Here is a 22374-nt window from a genome sequence, read left to right as displayed (position 1 = left end):
GAAACTTGCACGATGACAAAAGTTGGTAAATTGAAAAAAGAAAAAAGAAAACCAAATTGATAATATCAATATTTAACTCAAATGAGAGTTAATAAGCCAATTCTAGATTGTAATTTAATGAAGGTTGGTAAGTTATGCTAATTTAGATTAGTAATCTCTCAAAGATAATTAATAAATGTAAGAGGTTGCTAATTAAGACAAATAAAAATTGGTGACTCAAAAGAAAAGTCATTAAGACTATTTGTTTCGTTAAAAATATTTTATTGAGAAAATATTTTTCTATATAACTTGAAATAATTAGTAAATGAAAAAATGTTTTCATTATCGCGAACAAAGCTTTCATATAACTTCAATGTCATAAATATGTATTTGAGCCAACATGTCCACAAATATATCTCCTCCATCAGCATAAACACCCCTGAATTGAACCTCCATGTCTCGTACAAGCAACAATCATATGGACTATCATCAAATTATTATTAAACCGAAGGCAGGTACAAATATAAAGTAAAAAAATATGTACATGGGCAGTAACTATCTTAAACCTCCTAAATATTATTTTACAAACTTCTTATTGTTGATAAGAATCCTATTATAATATTTTGGGTTAATACTACAAAAAGTCCTAAATTTGTATACCGGTAATAAATTTATCGCAAACTAATATTTTGACTATAAAAAACCCAAACTAGTATATATGCGATAAATTGAGCCTTCATTAATTTATGTTAAATTGGATCAATACCATGAAAAACTATAAATTGATACATCTGTGATAAATGGAGGATAAAAAAATTAAAACTAGAACATTCTTTAACTGCCACAATTTATCAAACTCAATAATTTCATAGTAATATTTAACGGAAGATAAAATTTGTCATAAACATACAAGCTATTAACCCTAATATTTCTTGTTTCTCATTTCAATCTTTGATCTTTAGCTAAGTCCAGTAGCAAGCACATAGTCCACCAAAAGATGCTATAAATATCTCAACAAACACAAACGCTAGCTCACAAGAAAACCTTACTTCTGCAGCAGTCTCTCTTCTTCCACAGACAATCCAAACTTAAACTCCATCATCACTCTTCGTCTCTCTCTTAGCAAACGCTATGGCCTTCATAGCAACACCATATTCTCTCTCTCCTCCCGCCGTAAAAACGCGAATTCTTCCCATTCGTGTCCATAAAAAACACAAACTCAGCTATCGAAACTCCATCGCCTCTCGTTCTCTATCTCTCCCTCTCAATCAAACGAACCGTGCTGTGGCCTCCACAGCAACACCAAAATCTTTCTCTCTTCCCACCGCCACCGATCTCCAAAGCCTCCTCGAAGCCGCGCAGCCATTCATCCGCGGCGAGCTTGAGCTCATCGACCCATGCCTCCCCTCCCTTGTGGCCACCCTCCGCTCGGTCGGTGCCGGGGAGTGCTGGCATAAGGAGACATCTTTCGATAGGTTGTTGCAAATCTTGGGACTTGGGTCTAAAAATCTAACATCAATGTAATTGCTGAGCTTGACTGTGATGGGCCCCTTTGCAATTAGTCCTCAGGGCAACTTTTGCTCCAATCACATGGAGTTACCTCAACAATAGTGTCGTTTCATAGGACAATCATGTTAGAAACTCCTTCCCCTCTCTCAATTTCAGCTTTGAAAGCCCTCTTTAGATAATCCCAAAAATTGTTAATTCTTGTCCCATTAATTGACAATGCAATGCGGTGCGGCATAAAAACTCTGGCCAATGGGAGGAAATATTCAGTGGATCTGCACGCCACGTCATCTGCTGACTTGGTGCGCACATACCAATGAAATACCCACACGCGCCCCGAGCAGGACCTGCTGAAAAGGGAAGGCGCTGATTTTTGCTGGCTCGGCTCGGCTCCACCATAAAAGAAAGGACGGTCAGCATATTCCTCCCGCTCAAATTTTTCTTTTTTTTTCTCTCTCCTCTCAAACAGAGAACAATCGAGACTTCCTCTGTTTCTTCTCGGCACATCCCACCCCTTCCACCTCCGTCTTTGTCTCCGGCTCTGTCTCCCCAAAAGCCTCGCCACCATCTGCCTCTGGCACGTCGCCTTGTCCAAGAGCGCCGTCAGTTGCAGCTGGTCCCAACCCCCTCCACCTCCGTTTCCAACGCGGAGATCAAGCACAAGTTTTGTGCTCGCATTGGTCTCTCGGCAACTTCTGGACCTCCGTGCGATTGCGTCCCTCTGACGAACTCGTTATCAGCTTCGACTCCGTGCCGTCGCTGCCGATGGCGTCCTCCGTCTCTGGCATCTGCTCGTCCTCCCCGTCCCTCAGGCCGAAGACGCCGCGGGCCTCCGCCGCGAAGCCGTCGGCCTCCGGCCCGAGGGAGACGGCCTCGGTCTCATTCCCCAGCGAGCGCTGTCCCTGACGCTGGCCCGCTTGGTCGCAGGGGAGTTCTCAGCGGACCTGGGCAGGGCGGACGGCGCGGCAAAGAAGGTGAGGTGCGGGCTGGAGAAGGATTCCCGCTCGCTGTGGGGGAGGTACATGGACTGGCTGTACCAGCACCGAGAGCTAGGGCTTTTACTGGACGTGAGCCATATCGGGTTCACGAACGAGTTTCTAGAGGAGGTGGAGCCCTGGTTCCAGGCAGCGTTCGAGGTGATGGAGGAGCTGGAGAAGGGCGCGATCGCCAACCTGGACGAGAGCCGCATGGTCGGGCACTACTGGTTGAGGAATTCGGAGCTCGCGCCAACTTGGTTCCTGAAGGCGCAGATTGAGAGCATGCTCGACGTCGTCTGCAATTTCGCTACCGACGTGATCAGCGGTAAGGTCAGTTCTGGAATTCCGGTTGTTGTTGCTCTTCGTGTGGTAAGAGAGGCTGTAGTTCCCTGCGTTTTTTTTTTTTCTTTTGAATCGGTTTGCTGTTATAGTTTCTTACGTTTCTCCTCCATTATCTGGAGCAAGTGTATATGCTGCTTGATTCACTTATGCGCAATGGTCTTTTGTCTTCGTCTTTTGATTCGGAATTTGAAAAGCGCTAGTAAATTTTAGATTTTGCGCATCAGATATAAGTAAAGTTACAAGCTATGGATGAATGCTCATTTAGGGACTGATAGCATATCCACACTGTTTGCCTTCCTAGATTGTCATTCCTTTCTCTGCTTGCAGTATTAAATCTGGCAGCAAATAAAATTCTCTTTAAGGATACAGTCTCATGTAAGTCTGGGAATATTATGTTTTCTTGTCCAAGATATTGCTAACTTGTATGTTGTGTCAGAAGATCCACAGAAACATTGATGTAGGGACTGTAGATTAACTTAGCATGTCCACACTGTATGTGCTTCCTAGATTGTAAATCCTTTGGCAAGTAACTTATCATTGTACTACTTTTGTCAAATAATCACACACATAAATGTCAAGAAAGAAAAAATGATGATACATGCAGTGCCATTCTAGAGACATCTTTCCTAAGGCTGCTCAAGAAAGAAAAAAAGGCGTCATCTTCTTCATTTGAGAGGACTTTGGCAAGGCAGCTCAGATTGGTTGGCAATGGCCTCCTCAATGCCCCTGTTGACAAGCTTCTCGTTCTTCTCAATGAATGGCGCCCAATGTGCCCATTCATGTATTTGCAAATGATGATCTGGTGTGCTGTGTTTCTTTGCCTTACTTATGGTATGCTATGTTCCTTGGGATAAAAAAAAAGCTTGATGGTGTTTGATAATTGTTTGGTGCTGTGCAATATTTGTGCTGAATTACTCATCAGAATTCTGTGCCTTTGGAACTGATTTTCATTTCCGTCTTGAATTTTTTTCCATCATACCTCTTTATCAGATGTACCGTTTCTTCGTATGGTTTTGTAGATTGTCCTTTTCCTCCAAGATTTCTGCTTTAAGCTCATTTAATCACCTTTCTGACTATTGCTTTTCCTCCAAGATTTCTCCTTTTCGTATGGTATTGCTTCTGATTTGCCATCTTCCATGGAATAAGTTTCTAGATGAAATGGACTTCGATGCCATCCTTTTATTGTCATTTCCAATAAAGATTCCTCCATTGCCCATGATAAGCTGCTGAAATCTTCAAATTTTTTACTCTGGCTACTTCATCCCATTGTTGTTCTCTTACATGGTGGATATACAATGCTTCCATACAAAAGCTGATTTTCAGGGCTTGATTTGTTGGAGTTGTCTTACTTCATGTGTAGCTTTGCTCATCTTTCTGTCGTTCATGTATCACTTACTAAACTAATGGTAATAACAGTGACTAGTAAGGTGAATCTTGCTTCAGTTCTTTGGCATGGTTCATGACGATTATATATGCTGTTAAATTAATTGGACTATTTGGATTTTGAGGTTCTGCTATGACATATTAAGTGGTTGTATGAGCCAGAAAAGACTTTGGACCCACCCAAAAAAAAAAAAAAAAAAAAAAAAAAAAACGAAGGTAAAAGACTTTAGACAAAATAAAATAGAAGGTCAATAGAGAAGTATTCCATAACATCTCTTTCTCTAGCACATGTCCATCGTTTATCTGATGTGCCCTCCAGGGTTTGGCTGTTTCAGCAGGTGTCTCTCGCCCTATGCTCTCTGTACCTCATTTTTTTAACTCTGAGATCTTGCAACTGCGTTTCTTTGATCTTGTGCTAAATATATTTGGCCTGATTGGGGACTATAGGTTTTGTACGATGATGGGGACAAAGAAACCTTAAACCTTGAGAAGGAAAGGTGGGAGTTCATTGAGGATGATTTGCCAGTTGAAGTAAGTGTTCACTTTAATTTGTTATCTTTCCATGTTTCGTTTCATTAAGTGACATAACTCCCTGCTTATGTGCTTCTTGGACATCGACAGGTGGCTGATAATCCCAAACCCATTACTTCATCTGTCATGTAAGTTTTGCCTTTTTCTGATATTTGTGCCAGCGCGTTTCTTTTTTGTCCTAATGAAATTACCTGTCTTATTTGCTCCTGATTGTTGTATCAGACTGAGAAAGCAGAATGGGAATAAAGGAAGTTTTCCATTGATATTAAATTACAAAAAATATGTTCGGAGGTTAGATTTCAATACGCATTATCTTACTATTTTTATTGTTCGCTTGGCTGCAAGCTTATTTCTTGTGTTGCTTTCCAGGGCCAGAGCAGCCACTAGATTGCGAGAAGTTGAAGAAGCTCCATTCTAGAGACATCTTGACAACCAGTGTACCAACATATGGAATCTCTATCATGCTTAAGCATTCTGTCTTTCTTTATTCAGCGAGGCCTCGCAGCTCAGTCAGTGCTCCGGGATCAACGGTTGAGGAAGGGGATACTCTGGGATTGGCAGCAATTTTGTGAGCTATACCTTTCTGTCAAGGAAAATTCTTTTCTACAGATATGAAGTTGTGAGAAGCATCCACATCGTACTATAAGCTGGTGCATGGAGGCCTTTTCAATCTCTCCCACCAAAATTCTTTGACTTTGCCGGTCTTGGTCCTTCTCTTCAGGTTTTGCATAATGCGAGTTTGTACAAAATCCCTTGTCTTGAGCTCATAGATATCCCTGAGGAATGTATTATTTGCTCTTGGATCGAGATGAATCCGCTGTTAAATTCTGGAGTTCATAGAAGTTTTTCAGTCTTGAGCTTACATGGCAAGTTGTAGCTCGAGGCTTTTGTCCCGAGTACTTAAGAACAGTCCTGACACTCAGAAATATGATAAAGAACAGAATTCAGTAGCCTTGGAGGCCCCAGAGACTACGACTTCTGCCAGGAACAAGCTAAAATCTGAAATTTCTCTGGATTGGTATTCATTGAAGAAGAAAGGAATTGAGGGGGTAATATATTGTTGATTGCTTTGGCATCACATGCCACTTCTGTTTATTCGTAACTATGCTTTTTCTTTAAGTGGTGAGGCACCTTATAGTTTTCCTTTATATTTACACTAAACCCTTGTTGAATCATAACAATGACCATAGGCAAAATTTTGTCTACAGGATAAAATTTTATCCTCTTTTGTGTCAATTAGATGTCTTGAGGATTTGTATCATTTTGATGCTGAGGACTTTTTGAGGACCATCTATTGTTCTCTGACTGGTGGTTTTGGTAACATTTTGTCTTGCAATATTACTATGAAGGCGTTATTTGTGATCTTGGAGGCAACTTGTTATGTTGTGATAGCTGTCCCCGGACCTTTCATATTGAGTGCCTTGATCCTCCTCTCAAGGTAGTTCATAGCTATTTGAGGGGTCTTGCCTTGAGTTAGATGTGTTAATTGTTGTCATTTGTCTTATCGTACTTGATTGAGATAATTTAGTTGTCTCATTTTATTGTTTTCCATCTCCAGTGGATTCCACTAGGGAAATGGCAATGTCCTAAGTGCCGCTCAAAAAATAATTCGGTTGAGCCAATAAGCCATCTCGATTCCAATTTGAAGTGAGCTGGACGAAAATTTGTGGGTCAAGATCGAAGACATTGTCTACCATGGAAAAAGTATCTCGAATGCTTGGTGGCTCCCATTTTCCAAGCAAGAGGTCTTTGAGTGGAGGGAATTCTGTTGTAACACCTGAAGTTCAGCCATTGAAAGGTAATCCAGATCTGTCCCCAGGAGAGGAACCATGCACCATCAAGCCTGGTTGCCCATCCCTGGGTGGTTCTACTGATGGAACCTCTTCCTCTCAGAAAAATGATGATGAACATAAGGTAGATGTACCTCCAGCAAAAGCACCTTCAACCAAATGGTTAGCTTCTCCTTTTGTGCCCACTTCATCTCATTCTCAACTGGTGAGTTCAGAACAATATGATGAAGCATCAGAGAAAAATTCTTAATGTTCTGATGGATTCAATAGTCCAGATGGTCAAGCTGCTCTTGGAATTGGTGCTAGTAAAGAGAGAGCTAAGAAGAGAAAGCTTGTGCAGAAAAATGACATTCAGAAGAAACGCATGACTGACAATGGAATGTAAATTATTGCTGCTTCTAAGAGCAGGGATGATGATGGCAAGCAAATTATTGCTACTTTTAAGAGACATGGATCGAAGAAGAAAGCTGCTATACCTGAAATAGGTAATTCACAATTAAGAAAGAGAACAATTGTAAACAAGGGTTCACGGTCTGCTATAGAAGAAAATGGAGCAAAAGAAGGTTCAAATGGTCCAAATAAACAAAAGGAAGATACTTTTACATTGGCCTTTTCATTATTGACATATTATGCATAGACATATATAAGATACTTCCTGGAATTCGGCTGGAATTTTAATGGTAAAGTTGGAGGAAGAGTCGAAAACTGGAAAACTTGGTTGACAACATTTCATCTTTCTTCTATTGAGATTGAAAGACGTTGTGATTTGAGCAAGTTCATCGATGTAGACCTGCTGTGTATAAAAATTACTTACTAGGTTTAGTTCAAATGCTTTACTGTTGTTCCTTTTCAAGTGCTGAATGTATTCTCCTTTGTTTTTATCCTCTAATTTTGCAGGAGGAGCCCCATATCCATTGCAGCAGCTGCTCTCTGATGAGAAGAAGTCTTCCCAAGGTTTTAGTTTCTCCAATCCTGTTCAATTTGAACTAAAGACATATTGGTGCATATGTAAATGGCATTTGAAACAATGCATGCATATAAATAACCGAATGTTTGTGCAGATATATCACTTGCTACTAGAGTCACCGAGGGGATGATTAGGAACTCCTCCAAGGATCTGTATCATCACATTTCAAAGATAAATACCAAGCTGGTATGGCAAGGAAGAGGATCTAAAGAATTTCTGCAGCTTTTGAGTGTGTAGATATAAAAACAAAATTGACATTAGTTAACTTTCAGTTAGTTTTGGAAATAAAAACAATCTTGAATTTTTAATTCTTGTTATAAAGAATATGGTGGTTCTTAATTCTCACTCTTTGTATTGTTGGAAGATATCTTGAAAACTTTGTTATTCAAACATCGAAATGTTGTGTTCGAGTTCTTTGTGGCCCTCGACTACAGAATACCAGTGTCACACAAAATGCACTACTTCGATTTCGCAAAATAATGTGGGCAAGAAGACGTAGCATTGTTCAACTTTGATAAGATGTTGGTTTAATAAGTTATAAGTCCCTTCACTTTGGTCCTTTAAGCTCTCAATTCATGTGGTTAAATCTCATTAGTAGTCTCCATACCCGTTCCTTCCTTTGATTGGTCATCATAGTAAAACTCAATTTCACCAGGTATGTTTCTGTGCTTGAAGAGATAAAACTCTACATGCTGCAGTCTCAAAGTCCCGATTTTGATTAATATGAATCTATAAGAAATGATGCAAAAATTAGGTAAACTATATGCGCATTTCCCCTTTGTCCTCCTGAAAGCTTGGCGGAGTTTTAACAATGGCTTTTCATGGTTGCTAGTACTGCTCATTATGCAAAAAATTCATCACTACAACCAGAAAATGAACCCTTATTGATATAGAAAATTTGTGATGTTTTGACGATATAATATATATGATACAAGCTTTTAGTCTCATACATAAGAACCTTCTAAAAGCTTGGGGAGATAGAACAAGGTAAGAGAAGAAAAGAAAGGTAAATGCACCAGTGGACTTGATCTAAGGGTGAAGGGTGATGTATCGGATAGAGCCACTTAGCAACCTCACTCTGGTTAAACACCTGCACTAACTCATCTTTATGCTAATCTAGGACCTGCAACATTTGAGTAAGACGAATATACATTGACTAACACTATAATCTCATTTTCTATAACAAAAGCTTTACACAAAGGTGTCCTGATTTGGCTAATCATTCCTATCTTTGCGATTTCATTGCTCACCATCATTGGTCAAACTCTACAAGAAAAGAATTTTTGCCACCATCTGCAAAGCACCCTAACCCTTCCAGTCCCATGAAAGAATTCCATAGATTGTTTGATGGTCCCTGAATTCCATAATACAGGAAAATACCACCTTTTAAAGTTAAGACTCATCCATTAACAACCTTATAAGGACACTCGTGGATAGTATGTGCCAATCCCTTCTATCTTGTCACGGTGATATGAACCAAATCTAGGTAAGATCAGGACAAGAAACCAGAAAAGCAAGATAACACCCTTGGACATTTCTAGGACTTGGAAGTGCCGATATTGTAGACGAAAGCCATTTGAAACAAAGCCCAACGGTCTGAACATCTTACACTCTTCATCTGGCTTACCGTACCTCAGCATAGGTAACGAGAAAACAAGCGAGAAATCACAACCAGATAAATTGCTTGCATAATCTGATTTTATGTGCAGAGCAACATATTCTCTATAGGAAAACAAGAGTATCCAATACTTTAAAGGGCAAATATATCTCATTAGTAGAATGGATGAGGATTAACGTACGAGACGAAGAACTTTTTGAAAAGTCTACTTAACAAAAGCATAAGTAAAGAGCCTTAGCAAGTGCCCGTAAACGCTCTGACATTTTCCCTTTATGAAGTCAATACTCCTATGAAGCCTCAGTTGCCAGATTTACCGATTGTCCATCAGCTTCTCTATGAATCACTGGAAAATCCCATCCGCACTGAAGTTGCCGTTGAACTGTGTGATCAATGGGTCTGGGCAGCTCAAAAGAGAGAGAGAAGAGCCCAGTCGGGAAAAGGCTTTTAATTCTCCACTGAAACACCTTCCCAGACCTGTGATCCGTCTCATCACCTGCTACGGTCATTCCTCTGATCTCTACCCCGCCATCTGCAAAAAGTTCACCATTTAATGCTGCAGCAACTTGATAGCAAGTATTAGAGGATGCATTGGTACTTCAACATAATTTATCTTGTGACTCCATACTCCTAATACAAAGAAATAACACCATAAGAAAGAAGATATATCTTGCCGAAATCCTGTCTCTTCTGTGCATTTATTGTCATAACTAATAAAAAAAAACAATCGGTTCAGATGGCTACAGCACACGGAAGGGAAACTATCCATTTCTTAAGCACCATTAACTGAAACCGATGCAAAAACTTGCGGACCAAATGGTCAAATGGCAGATATCCTGACTCTTGCACACCAATGACCATATCCAAGCCAAATCAGCAGGTCAAATGAGCCTAATATGGAAGTTTTGCATTACGTTTGGGGTTGCATTGTAGAGCAAGGAGGAAAATAAGCAATCAGCTTCTTACCCCATAACAACTGAGTAAGATCTGGCAAAGAACTGGGACTACTATATAGAGCAAATATTAACTTTGGCCATGAGGAACTTACTATCTCTTCTCACCTAGTGGAAGAGCCTCTGGAACAGGGAAGGGTCAGACTCTGCAATGTCCATGTTAAGGATACTCATGAGTCTTGTCCGTGATGCACTTCTGCCTTGCTCTATATGCTGATTCAGGGACTGCACAGTTCCTAATAGCAAAGTTGTATTTGTTTTATATAGTAGTCACATGCTTTGCCAGATTTAGCTTGGTCTCGTAGAGAGCAGTTAATTACTAAGTTTCCTCTGTGTTCACAGAGAAATCAGATTCTGTGAGCGGATTGCAGGTGCCGCATATGAAAGCCATCCAAACAAAATCCATAAAGTCCACTGATGGTGTAATCTTCATTTTGGTTATTATCCTTTATTGGTGCATGTACAAAAACGACTTGCATAAATCACAACCAGAAACATTTCTGCAAACAAATCACAAAAAGATGAAATTTCTTTGTGCAATTTGATAGTTTCCCTAACTGGCAATACAAGGAAACAAGAAACATGAAACAAGTAGAGGCTTTACCAATTTTGGCTCTAAAAGTGTGAAAGGTAGGAGCTGAGTCAACGATTTATATAGGTAGGCATATGCTTAGGTCAACAAGTGGCACATACTACTCACGGTATGTTCTGAAAATGTTGAAACATAAATGAGGGTAGCTAGTTAATCTTAGAGAAAGGAATTATATAATAATTCCAGAAGATCTCGGAATCAATCACACAATCACCGAATGAATGGAGATAGTCTGTGAATATGAATGTGGCCCTTTGGAGAGCATCAAGCAATTGCAATGGAGTGATTTAAAGAATGCTAACAACCAGAAGAACCATGCATCAAGGTCATGCGAAACTGCCTTGAACTCATATATCGATGTGACTTGGAGAGCATAACAGAGTGACTAGCCAGAACTCAAGACCCAATACAATATCCAGATAACCTATGAATATATGAAAAGATGCATGAAAGCCCAATGTCAAACCGACCAAAACAATAACTGCATCATTTTAATATAGTAATAGAGACAAGTTCAATAGATATTAATGAATAACAAATCACGAAATGGTAAAACATACAACAGTGAGATGAAAAGAATAGTTTTAGAATTATCAATTCCAAGTAAAGAGAAAAGCCATTACCAGGTATGTTTAACATTACCTTTTTTGAACAAGTACTTCATTAGAACTGCACACAGGAATTCTACTTGCGTATTCCATAAAGTCTGAGCTGCCTGACAGTCATCTGGTATTGATCAGCTTCTTGACAGCTCCCTTCAAGATCCCATCCGCACCAAAGTTAAGGTTTGTTGGGATGAACAGCAGGTGAAAGGAGAGAGTCATGTGTCCTGATTGATGAAGGTTTTCTGTTCTTGCTTCTCCTTCAATCAAGACCTCACTGTCCGTGTCAAGTTCACAACTAAATACGGCAGCATAAAAGCAAAATTTAAAGAATGTGTCATTACCTTCAGATCACCATATGAATTGAAAGTCTCGAGAATGAAGAAATAACACCATACAAGAAAAAGAAAATATCTTTCTGGATTCCTCACTCTGGTGAATATTAGTTGTTATCATGACTTTGTTTAGTACCTATTAAGTTGGGTATTAGGTACGTACTGGATATTTTCTTGCCCCTGGCAGAGACACCCGGCACAGGTAAGAGTCTTGGGACTCTGCAAGGTCCACTTTAGCAGATCCTATTGGCCCTATAAATAGTTAGGAGAATGATCACTTTCAAAATGAGCAGAAGTGAGAATTTAAGACAATCAAATCTATAACATGCAACGTACGTCATTAATGTTCATGCAATATATCTGCTGCCAATGACATGCTTGATTTGTAATGTTTCAAAAGCTAACAAATAAAGAACTAGCCAAGAAATCAAATTAACGTATCACATAACTGTCAATGTGCTATACGCAATCTGTACAACTTAACTGAAGGAAAACCAATTTTCGGCTGCAAAAGAGAAATGTCCAACCAAATTAGTGCGCACCAAGTGTTATAGCAATAACCTCTGGTCTGAGGAGAGAGATACTGCGGTTGTCCATAAATATGATGGTATTGCCATGAATTTCTCTCTGAAACGTCAGATGGGGTGCAGGTCGGTAGGAAAGATAGGTTCAGTATGGAAGATTCCTCGGTGCAAGTGCATTACTTACTGTTGGAATTTTTCGGTTGATGTTTTCTGTCATGTTTTCCTCTGTTATTTATTTATTTATTTATTAAAAAGCATCCAGAGTTTTTTATTTTATTAATATAGTCCAAGTAGGAGAATGTAAGAGTTTTTTTAATTGTGGACTACATTAATTAATATTGTAATTTACCATTTAACATTTATTGTTTTACGGGGTTTGGTCTAAGGTGAGATAGTAGGTTTCTTAATTAGTTTAATATGAGCTGGCTAGTGTGAGCCAAGTTGAGCCTAACCCGTAATGAGAGGGATTGGCTGGAATGCTCAAGTTTCTCCTCTAACCCTAATTCTCACACCTAAGGGGCGTTTACCTAACACTAAACGTGAGGAGGCCGTCTCATTGAACCAGTGATATGGAAGGCAATAGAGGAGAATGACTTGTGCGTGGAACATTGTGTTTCCGCTTCCACTTCAAGAACAATGGATCCCAAAACAGGTGCGTTAATTTTTTTACTCAATTATGCATGTTTTTGTTCTAGTTATGGCAATCTTGGGTTACGCAATTTGCGTCCAACAGTTCGATAGAAAAAAGAAAACACTAAATTTCCGTCTCCGATACGTGCCAAACAAATCGAACGTGTGGGATACCTTAAACCGTCGTGTTACCGAAGAAACATACTGCGACGTGAAATACAAATCAAAACTGCATGGCACTTTCACGAAAACCCAAAGGTCTTGGAAGTAATCAAAAAGGCAACAGCACTCAAGCGTGGGATGTCATGAGAGTTTCGCATTAATCAAGTCTCAGAGGGACAAAAGAGAACCGAGAACTCCATACTTTTCAACGTCTGCATTGGGGCTTTTGCTGCTCGAAAACATCATAGGCCACTTAGAAATCGAACTCAGGGTTTGAACGAAAGGTATGATGGCGTTGTAGAAGAGAAGTGGGTATGAGAGCGTTTTGGATATTTCATCTGCACGAGCATTTAAAGAAGTACTGTTCGACTTTAGCACGGGATCTCATGGAGAGAGAGAGAGAGGGCAGAAGCACTTTTTTGGTGGATCCTAATGCGGTTTTTGTTAGGGGATCTACTATTTCGAGTGCCTCAGACACGCTTGCTCTCCAAAAACAAATTAATAATTGAAATAGCTAGTACGAGTACCTAGAGGGGGGTGAATAGGTAAAAAAAATTTCTCGAAGCTTGCACGATATTTAAACAATTAAAGAATTTGCAACAGTTAAAAATTCAATCGCAAGACTGAGTAAGGGAAAGAGAGAATTGAACACTCAGTTTATAGTGGTTCGGCTTGATTCAAGCCTACGTCCACTCTTTTCGCACCGACAGCCGATTGGCTGGATTCCACTATGATCAAAGAGTTGTTACAGTGTTGATCTTCCTTGATTTCTAGGTGTAGATGATCTACCACACTCGCTCAAGGCGTTACCAAGTATAAACACTCTCTGTGTACAATTTTGCTCGTCTCGACTAACAATCAAGGATCTTCGACTGGAATTTTTCTATCGATCACACACTTAAAACAACTAGAACATCTTCCTTTTATACTCCTTCATGCCATCATAGCCGTTGGCACTTACCAAAGGAATTCCTCCAATCTACCCGTTGGACGGAATCAATCAAGAAGATCATCCGAGCTATTTAAGGAATCGATGATAGCCCATCAATCGTTCGCCCATACAATCAGGATCTCGGTTTCCAAGAATAGAATAATCCAAGATTATTTCGTCGACCATCGGATCTTCAATTGATCTTAGATAAGAATTAAAGAATCCGAAATGATTATCCAACCAAAGAATCTATTCCAGAGGATAGAATCAAATCCTCAACCATAAACCTCGACTTTGGATTTTCTTCAACACTGGATTAGAAAGACTGTCAGTGAGAATAATTTTGAGTCTTGAGTCTTGAGTCTTGAGATAACAAAGTCTTGAGACTATAAATTCTTGAGACTTTAACTATCGATATCCAGACTTAGACTGATAGAAATGTTTTGTCAGCTTCAAAATATTCTGGAAAGATTTCTTCAACAATAATAGAGGGATGACATTATACATTGAATCAAAATTTAAAGACCACATTGAGTATCAAAGCATTTTGGATATTCATCTACATAAGCCTTTAGATAGTATCATTTCAATTTAGGGGAGAGAGAGAGAGCATTTTTGTTTTTGGTGCATGTGCTACCTAGTTTGAGTGCCTGCTTCCTTTTCAAAAGCGGATTAAAATTTTAGAGATGACACTATACATTAGAATCAAAGTTCAGGGACTACATTAAGTACTGAAGCATTTTGGATATTTATTTGCATAAGCTTTCATATCTTACCATTCAACTTTAGCATGGGATCCCACCGAGGGGGAGAGAGAGCTTCTTTTTTTTCGTGGATCCTAGTATGCTTTCATTGCGGGACCTAGTTCGAGTGTCTTAGATGCACTTGCTTTTCAAGAGTAAATTAAAAATTAAGAATTATATTATGCAAATTAAAAGTTTAGAGACAACTTTACATGTTTAGAATGAAGGTTTGGAACAATTCGTGCTAGTATTCTCTTTCCAAAAGCATGTCCTTGAAGGAAAACCAAAATGAGCATTACGAATTTTGAATGCCTGAATTATAAAATAGGATATTAGATGCATGCGTTAGAAATTCATAGAGAGATGAAACTCTATTTCAATCATAGAAAAATATACGTACAGAGGGATTGTGTAAAGAAGTGAGAATTAGAAAATAAGGTTGCGTTTGTTTCACAGTAGACGGATGATTGATAAGATACTTTCCCAAAAAAACCTTCAACTTCACCCAATGTCCCACGCCCGAAATCCTTATTTGACTTTGACCAAGAAAAAACATATATAAAAAAAATCCTAATTTGACATTAATACCTTTGACTTTCTAAAATGTCGCTAGACCTCCCAAATTCGGACCGGTTCGACATAAAAAAAATAAACGCTAAATTTCCATCTCTGATTCCTTGACGTACGAAACAAATCGGACGTGTGCGATACCTTAACCCGTCGTGTTATCGAAGTATAGATCGAAAGTGCATGCACTTTCACAAAAGCCCAAAGTTCTTGGAAGTAATAAAAAAGGCGACAGCACGCAAGCGGTGTATGGCATGAGAATTTCGCATAGATCAAAATCCGAGAGGGGAAAAAAGGACATGAGAACTCCATCTTTTTCAACGCCTGCGTCGTGGCTTTTGCTGCTTGAAAACGTCAGTATACTTCGCCTCTCTGCAAATGAGATGATCGAACTCGAAGCTTGAATGACAGGGAAATGGAATGGCGTGGAAGAAGAGAAGTGAGTTCCAAAGTGTTTTGGATATTTCATCTACTGTTCAACTTTAGCATAAGATCTCACGGAGAGATAGAGATAGAGAGAGAAGGGGAGGGAGGGAGGGAGGGAGAGGGCAAGAGCACTCTTTTCGTGGATGTTAGTATGACTTTCGTCTTGGGATCTACTAGTTCAAGTGCCTCGGATACGCCTGCTTTCCAAAATTAAATTAAAAATTTAGAAACGACACTAGTCACACTGCAAATTTGGATCAAAATTCAGGACCACATTAGGTACCAAAATGTTTTGAATATTCATCTGCATAAGCCTTCGAATAATATTGTTTGACTTTAACACGGGATCCTATTGGGGGGAGATTTTTTCGTGGATACTAGTTTGCTTTCATCATGAGACTTAGCGCACTTGCTTTCCAATAGTAAATTAAAGTTTAAAAAGCGGCATTACACGTTTGGTCAAAATTTATGGATAATATTGTGTAAATTAAAAGTTTCGAGACGACTCTACACATTTAGAATGAAGTTCACGGACAATTCGTGTGAGTATTCCCTTTCCAAAAGCATGTCATGGATAGAAAAATATAAGTACACGAGGCTCACATGATGAATAAAGAGTTAGAAAATGATGTTATGTCCGTTTTATGGAATATGAACGATTTGAAAAATATTTTCTTAAAATGATCGTTTATATCACTTATAAAAATAAATGAACGAAAAATATTTCATCATCCATGAAAATGGTCATAAATAAATTATTATCGATAATGAAATTTATTGGCTAATTATCTAAGACGACATAAAGGATTATTTTTACCAAAATTATTTTCAAACAATTTTTTTTAACGAAATGTACTGAAAATATATATATATATATATATTTGTAAGGAATCCGGTATTGTGCTTGATACAACATGGCCCCCGGGCTGTAGGCCAAAAAAAAACAACAACAACAAAAAATCTACATCGTCAACGTGAGACTCGCCATAACCCAAAAATAAAAATAAAACCGTGAGAATCGCGATTTGGTGGGACTCACTTAGACGTCTTATCTAATATTACCTTCGCAGGACCCACTTATTTTGGATGTTGGTACCCAAACGTTAATTTTTATTAATAATATAAAAAAATCAAATTTATACATAAATTATAAACTTATTTTATAACGATATAACTATGATAAATTTACTTTCCATTAAATTTGCTATCAAATGATTGAGCAAAATGACATGACAATGGATGGGTATACTTGATTTGAGATTTTACCCTCTGTTTAGTTTTTTATTTATTTATAATATTAATTTAATTTAACGGAAACTAATAGAAGACAAAATTTATTACAAATGTATTAAATTGTGACTTTTAGTAATCAAAAAATTAATTTGAGATAAATTATTATAAATATAAAAAGTTTAGATTTTTTTAACTCCTTTTCTTTTGTGGTACATTCATGGTTAGACATCTAACATGTTTAATTGAATATATCCATATATCTATTTATTAACAATATTCAAGTGAATCGTGGATTTTCTCTATTTCTAGACATATAACATGTTTAGTCCTCATACACACAGAACTTTGTAGTTTTGTTGCGCAATTTACTTTTTAAAATGAAAATAGCAAAATTGGCCCAAAAAGAAAGAGGACAAAAAGGTAGGAGCAAAAATAAAAAATTAACTATCCACTTGGCACTTAAACCTCATTGAAAAATCCTAATATTCTTACTATTTGCTCTAACATGTGTCATAGCCGTAGAATCCCATATATTAAATATATAACATCTGTATCCAAATTAAAAAACCTAATTTGGGAAAGCTTACTCTAGATAGAAAATCACTACAATTAGGAATGTGGGTGTGCAACCGAATCGAGTATACCAGAAACCGGACCGACCCATATGAAAAATAGGGTCAGGAACCGGTTCCCGTTGAAATCGGTCCGAGAACAAGTTCTCAAAATTTGGAACTAGTTTGATTGATTACCCACTTGGGAACTGGTTCTCGGACTGATTTTGGAACCGATTTTGTAAGTACAGATCAAAAACTCTATTTTTTCCTCTTATTTCTACTCTTACTTCCACAATCACACGGCGTTTTTCCTCTTGGCTCTCTTAAACACACGCAGCACTCCTCCTTCATCATTCCTCTTCCTCACTTGATTCCCTCCCTCATCGGCTCCCTCTCACATCGTCCGATAGACGGATGGTGTTCGTTGCCACTAAATTCTTGTGTACCACGTGGATTAGCTTGCCTAATTTCTCTTTTGTACGAGGAGTTATGCTTGCATAAATGAGTAGCTTCATGTAGTAGTTGTGGGAATAAGATTAATTAAGCCTATGTTTGTTGTTAATTCTTTGCCTTATGATTTTATTTATTATAATTAGCCCCATGGATCCTTAATTTTTTATTTAGTCAAAAAGTTCATATATTTATTTATACAAGTGCTTAATATTTCGATACAAATTAGAATGATTACGTTATTTTCTATTATATTAATATAAAATTAGAGTTGTATAGGATATCGGGAGATTGCAAAACAGGTTCCAATGAAAATATGGTTGACCTTGGAACCGGACCGAAAAAAACAGGGTGGGTCGGGTATATGGTCCAATACAAACAAAGTCGAGTACATTGTTCAAAAAAGGGGAACTAGTTATAACAGTGTCGAGTACAAGATCCAAGTCTAAACCTTACCCACCCTAGACCCAATTAAGGTCCAGATCTAAACCCTACCCACCTTGGAGTCAATCACCCATAATTGGGAAACTAGAGAACGCTCAAATTAAAAAACTCACTCAAATCAGGTAGCTCGAATTAATAAGCTAGCCTAGATGAGGTTTCCTTATGAATTTAAATTACAAAATATTCAAAGTTGAAAACCCACTCAGACTAGAAAAAATCTATTTGGATCAAGTTAAGGCCTTCAACATTTATAAGCAAGATCCCGATAACCCAAAAAAAGAATGATTGCTTGCAACTTGTGAGATTCGAACAGGAGCTATCTAGTTTTCAAATGGCAAATTCTTGAATAGTTTATACTTAATTTTGAGAGTCGTAAGTCGTCTAATGAACTATTATGTTTTTTCCCTTTCTCGGACAAAGCAAAATACTCAATAGATTATTGCACAAATCAAAGATAGAAAAACTATCCACGCGGAGTCTCGAATAAGATTATCACGCGGTCTCCAAATTTAAGATTAAGCTCGCGGATTCAAGGGGACGGAAGGTTCGAAAGAGGGAAAATCTAGATGGCGTTAACTACTCTTTACTGGAATCTCAATACGCTCCAACTCCTCTTTCCTTAAAATACACCGCGATTTTAAATCTATTGTTGGGTTTCGAAAGTATTCTACGGGATTCTGTTGGCAGACGTCGTCATCCTCTACCGCCGTACTCCCCTTATATAAAGCGGGACCGAAGAAATATCTTCCTGGTCAATTTTGCCCTCCCGAGAAAAAAAAAGAAGAAGAAGCACAAAGAGCGTGAAGAAAAAACTCAAACTCAACCAGGTAAGAAGCATAAAGAGCGTGAAGAAGAAACTCAACCAGGGGCACAACATCTTCGATTGCTATCAAGCATAGGTCACTCCTCAGTCCTCACCAACCCCACGACCAGAGACAGCGCTCATCAGCAAGGAAGATGATAGGATGGGAGGACGTATACAAGGTGGTGAAGTCCATGTTCCCACTGTACGTAGCGCTGATGCTTGACTACGGCTCTGTCAAGTGGGCGCCGCTGTCAAGCATCAGCGCTACGTACAGTGGGGATTCGGGATCTCGACGCTCGCGATATTCCTGTCCATCCCGATCTTTCTTGCTGGATCAGCCATTTACAGGAACAAGATCCCCTCCGGGAGTCGCTCACGACCATTTTCAAGGTCTGCATTCATTTTCTTGGATTGGGTTTCTCTTGGTCTCTGCTGGAAAGGGTGATTCGATAGACCTTATCATGAACCTGACGGTTTATGAAGCCTGCCAAGGCCGAAGGAGCCTGGAGACCTCCTTTTCTGGCACGGCTCGAGCCTGCCCGATGATCGCTTTAGTTCTTAAGAATGCGCATGTGTCCGATCAGTATTCACCCGTTACCATGTCATCTTGCTCATGTATTCTTTGTTGCGACAGGTTTCGGTTGCTGCTACGCTCAATCCCTGCAAATCCAGGAACACAAGCAATGCCATTGCAAGCATGAACACGAGCCCTGCTTATGCAACAACGCAGACGGCCCCACGCAAACAGGAAGCATTCGAAGCAGGAGCAGAAGATGACCAGAAATCAAAAGAGGCGAAACTTGCCTCGAATGGAAGCTTGAGCTTCCTGAACAGAGCAGTGACAAGCAAGCCTATCAACCGGTCACTGGAGTGCAGCGTCCAGCAAGTCGAGGACGTCAAGGTTGTCCTGAAACTCCTCCCCGTCTTCGCCTGCACCATCATACTCAACTGCTGCTTGGCCCAGCTCTCCACCTTCTCGGTCCAACAAACGTCGACCATGGACACCAAACTGGGCTCCCTCGAGGTCCCGCCAGCCTCCCTTCCGATCTTCCCCATCCTCTTCATCATGATCCTCGCCCCGGTCTACGACCACTTCATCATCCCCTTCGCGCGGCTGGCCACCAAGACCGAGACGGGCATAACGCACCTGCAGAGGATCGACCATGGCGGTGGCCGCCCTGGTGGAGATCAAGCGGAAGCGGGTAGCGACCGACTCGGGCCTCCTCGCCTCCCCCAGCCCGCTGCTCATCACCTTCTTCTGGATCGCGCTCCAGTACCTGTTCCTCAGGTCGGCCGACCTGTTCACCCTGGCGGGGCTGCCGGAGTTCTTCTTCTCGGAGGCCCCGGCCAGCACGAGGTCCCTGGCAACAGCCCTCTCGTGGGCCTCTTTGGCCATGGGGTACTACCTGAGCACGGTGATTGTGCCGATCGTGAACACCGCGACAGGCCATTCCGGGCACCGGCCTTGGCTCGAGGGCGCGAGCTTGAATGGGTACCATCTGGAGAGGTTCTACTGGCTAATGTGCGTGCTCAGCGGGCTGAACTTCCTGAACTACCTGTTCTGGGCCAGTAAGTACAAGTACAGATCCGCGGGGTCTAGCAAGTGAGGCGAAATTGATGGAGATTGTGGTGCTAAATTTGAGAAAACGAGAACTATTTCCACTGTATATAATTATACTTTTAGAGAGAGGGGGGGTTGATAGGTAAAATGGTTACAGTTTGGTTGTGAGATTATCCATGCATGCATGGGGGCTTTTCTTGTAACCGTAGGGATACACTCATTTGATTCAAGAGCGAGGTGAAAAAAGATAGGAACAGTTAATTTACTTTGCGCACACCGTTTGGTGAGTTGCTTTTTTGGAATTAAAAATTTCTCGATTCTCCCTTGTCTTTTTTTTTTAAAGTTAATTTTTTATTTATTAACATCGAATTATCCGTCATGGGGACGTAGCTCAGATGGTAGAGCGCTCGCTTAGCATGCGAGAGGTACGGGGATCGATACCCCGCATCTCCACTTGCCTCTCTCTCTTTTTTGTTTTTTTTTGTCTTTTCTTTGTAGAGGGAAAACAATCTTAAATTTATGTCAAAAATATTATATATTTTTAGTTTGTCTTGAACCTAAGTAAGCCCTAGACCCCTTTCAGCCATTTTCGAGGCAAAAACATGAATCCATTCATCAGTTTCTCAAAAGAACGGTATGCATGCTTCTTGTGTTTAATCTTGACATAGGGTTTGATATTGTATAAATCATACGCTGAAATTATGATAATCTCATACACATCTTCATAAACAGCGTCAAAAAAGAGTTCAAGAAATTCCCTTCCTCATCCGAACATCAACCTCTTTGATTAAAGTTATGGAAAAACTGCAAATTACATCAAGGAAATTTCTACCAACGTAACAAATTCTTACTGCTCCTTCTCTAAATCTTTGTTACATTACACGATAGATTTAACACTATCAAGGGAAAAAAATTTAGAACCTATGGATCCCAAGGAATTGAATTGAATTCTATATGGCCCAACAACACGAAAAAATAGAGAAGAAATCTACAGGATTTTGCCTAGCTAGACTCTGCACTAGCTAATCACACACATAAGATAATCCCTTAACAAAGAGGAATGGATCTCTGGTACAAGAGGCAATGGTCACGTTGGTACTTTGGTTTCACGATCCACTTTGAAATTAAACATCTCTTTTGAGCTATTTCTGATATTTGACACGGCAGCATTAAGTTTTTTCAAATAAGAGGGATAATAATTATTCATACACATGAAGATAGTATTTTCATAGAAAGTTAAATTGGTCTGTTTTGTTATGGTTATGTGAGTTGCTAACTATCACCTCGATATATAAATCCTCCTTTTTCTGAGTTGGTTTTTTGGTAGACTTATTTGGAGCTGAATGTTTATTGAAAGTTCTGCCTCCAGCATTTTAGCAACATGATACAACATAAATATCTTCGGTATATGCTAGTGAAAGGAGATTTCCCCTTCCCTCTCTTCTCCGTGGTCATTTCGACTTTTTCATTTTTATGTTGAGGCAACAGAAGTAATCAATGAGAACAGCCTTTGCAAGCAAACGTGGAAGAGGTGAAATGCTCTCGTTTTGTCGAGTCTGTTCTACCGCCATGGTAGTCTCTTCCATCTCCTTTCAACTCTAATTACTCTGAATCTTTTCCTTTGTCTTCGTAATGGCAATTCTCCTCTACTTACAAGGCATTTCACCCACTCGCAACTCTCTCTACTCCGATTTCCCCTTCATCATCCATGTTCTGTCATCTGTCTCTTTCCTCACGTTCTTCATGAAATTATAGCCCGTTCACTTTCACTT

General features: G+C 39.5%; 2 protein-coding genes, 1 long non-coding RNA gene and 1 other non-coding gene across 8 annotated transcripts; 3 read left to right on the top strand and 1 right to left on the bottom strand.

The window, feature by feature from the left end:
• The first annotated feature begins 1939 nt into the window (after positions 1-1939).
• Positions 1940-7814, top strand: LOC104455763 (glucose-6-phosphate isomerase 1, chloroplastic). 5 transcript variants are annotated; one of them, XM_018877300.2, is made up of 7 exons: positions 1940-2792; positions 4635-4718; positions 4809-4846; positions 4941-5009; positions 5088-5767; positions 6277-7462; positions 7570-7814. In XM_018877300.2, exons 1-5 carry the CDS (start codon positions 2508-2510, stop codon positions 5134-5136), a joined length of 525 nt encoding a protein of 174 aa, XP_018732845.2. In that variant the 5' UTR covers positions 1940-2507; the 3' UTR covers positions 5137-5767; positions 6277-7462; positions 7570-7814. The 5 variants fall into 5 exon arrangements, with proteins under 5 accessions (XP_018732845.2, XP_039173174.1, XP_039173175.1 ...); XM_039317240.1 differs by having other exon boundaries at positions 5088-5840; XM_039317241.1 differs by having other exon boundaries at positions 5088-6670; positions 7406-7462.
• Positions 7815-11142: 3328 nt separating this feature from the next.
• Positions 11143-12084, bottom strand: LOC108956630. Its single transcript, XR_005553084.1, has 2 exons — positions 11736-12084; positions 11143-11535 (listed from the first exon to the last, which is right to left on the bottom strand). It is a non-coding gene; the product is annotated as an uncharacterized LOC108956630 (long non-coding RNA).
• Positions 12085-15549: 3465 nt separating this feature from the next.
• LOC104455762 (protein NRT1/ PTR FAMILY 4.6) lies at positions 15550-20648 on the top strand. The gene is given in 5 exon segments (XM_010070497.3): positions 15550-15568; positions 19281-19406; positions 19409-19431; positions 19676-20199; positions 20201-20648. Coding segments are annotated over 5 exon segments (1140 nt in total).
• Positions 20649-20982: 334 nt separating this feature from the next.
• TRNAA-AGC lies at positions 20983-21055 on the top strand. The gene has a single exon. It is a non-coding gene; the product is annotated as a tRNA-Ala (tRNA).
• Positions 21056-22374: the final 1319 nt, after the last annotated feature.

The sequence above is a fragment of the Eucalyptus grandis genome, chromosome 7, assembly GCF_016545825.1.
Source record: "Eucalyptus grandis isolate ANBG69807.140 chromosome 7, ASM1654582v1, whole genome shotgun sequence".
Taxonomy (NCBI): Eukaryota; Viridiplantae; Streptophyta; class Magnoliopsida; order Myrtales; family Myrtaceae; genus Eucalyptus; species Eucalyptus grandis.
This window is presented reverse-complemented; position numbering and strand designations above follow the sequence as displayed.

What these genes read in the sequence shown, in the direction of transcription:
- LOC104455763 (XM_018877300.2), top strand. Translation starts at nt 2,508, where the DNA reads ATGGACTGGCTGTACCAGCACCGAGAGCTAGGGCTTTTACTGGACGTG. An exon ending in AGGATGATTTGCCAGTTGAA is followed by an intron (nt 4,719 to 4,808) that starts GTAAGTGTTCAC and finishes GGACATCGACAG; the next exon opens with GTGGCTGATAATCCCAAACC. An exon ending in CCCATTACTTCATCTGTCAT is followed by an intron (nt 4,847 to 4,940) that starts GTAAGTTTTGCC and finishes TTGTTGTATCAG; the next exon opens with ACTGAGAAAGCAGAATGGGA.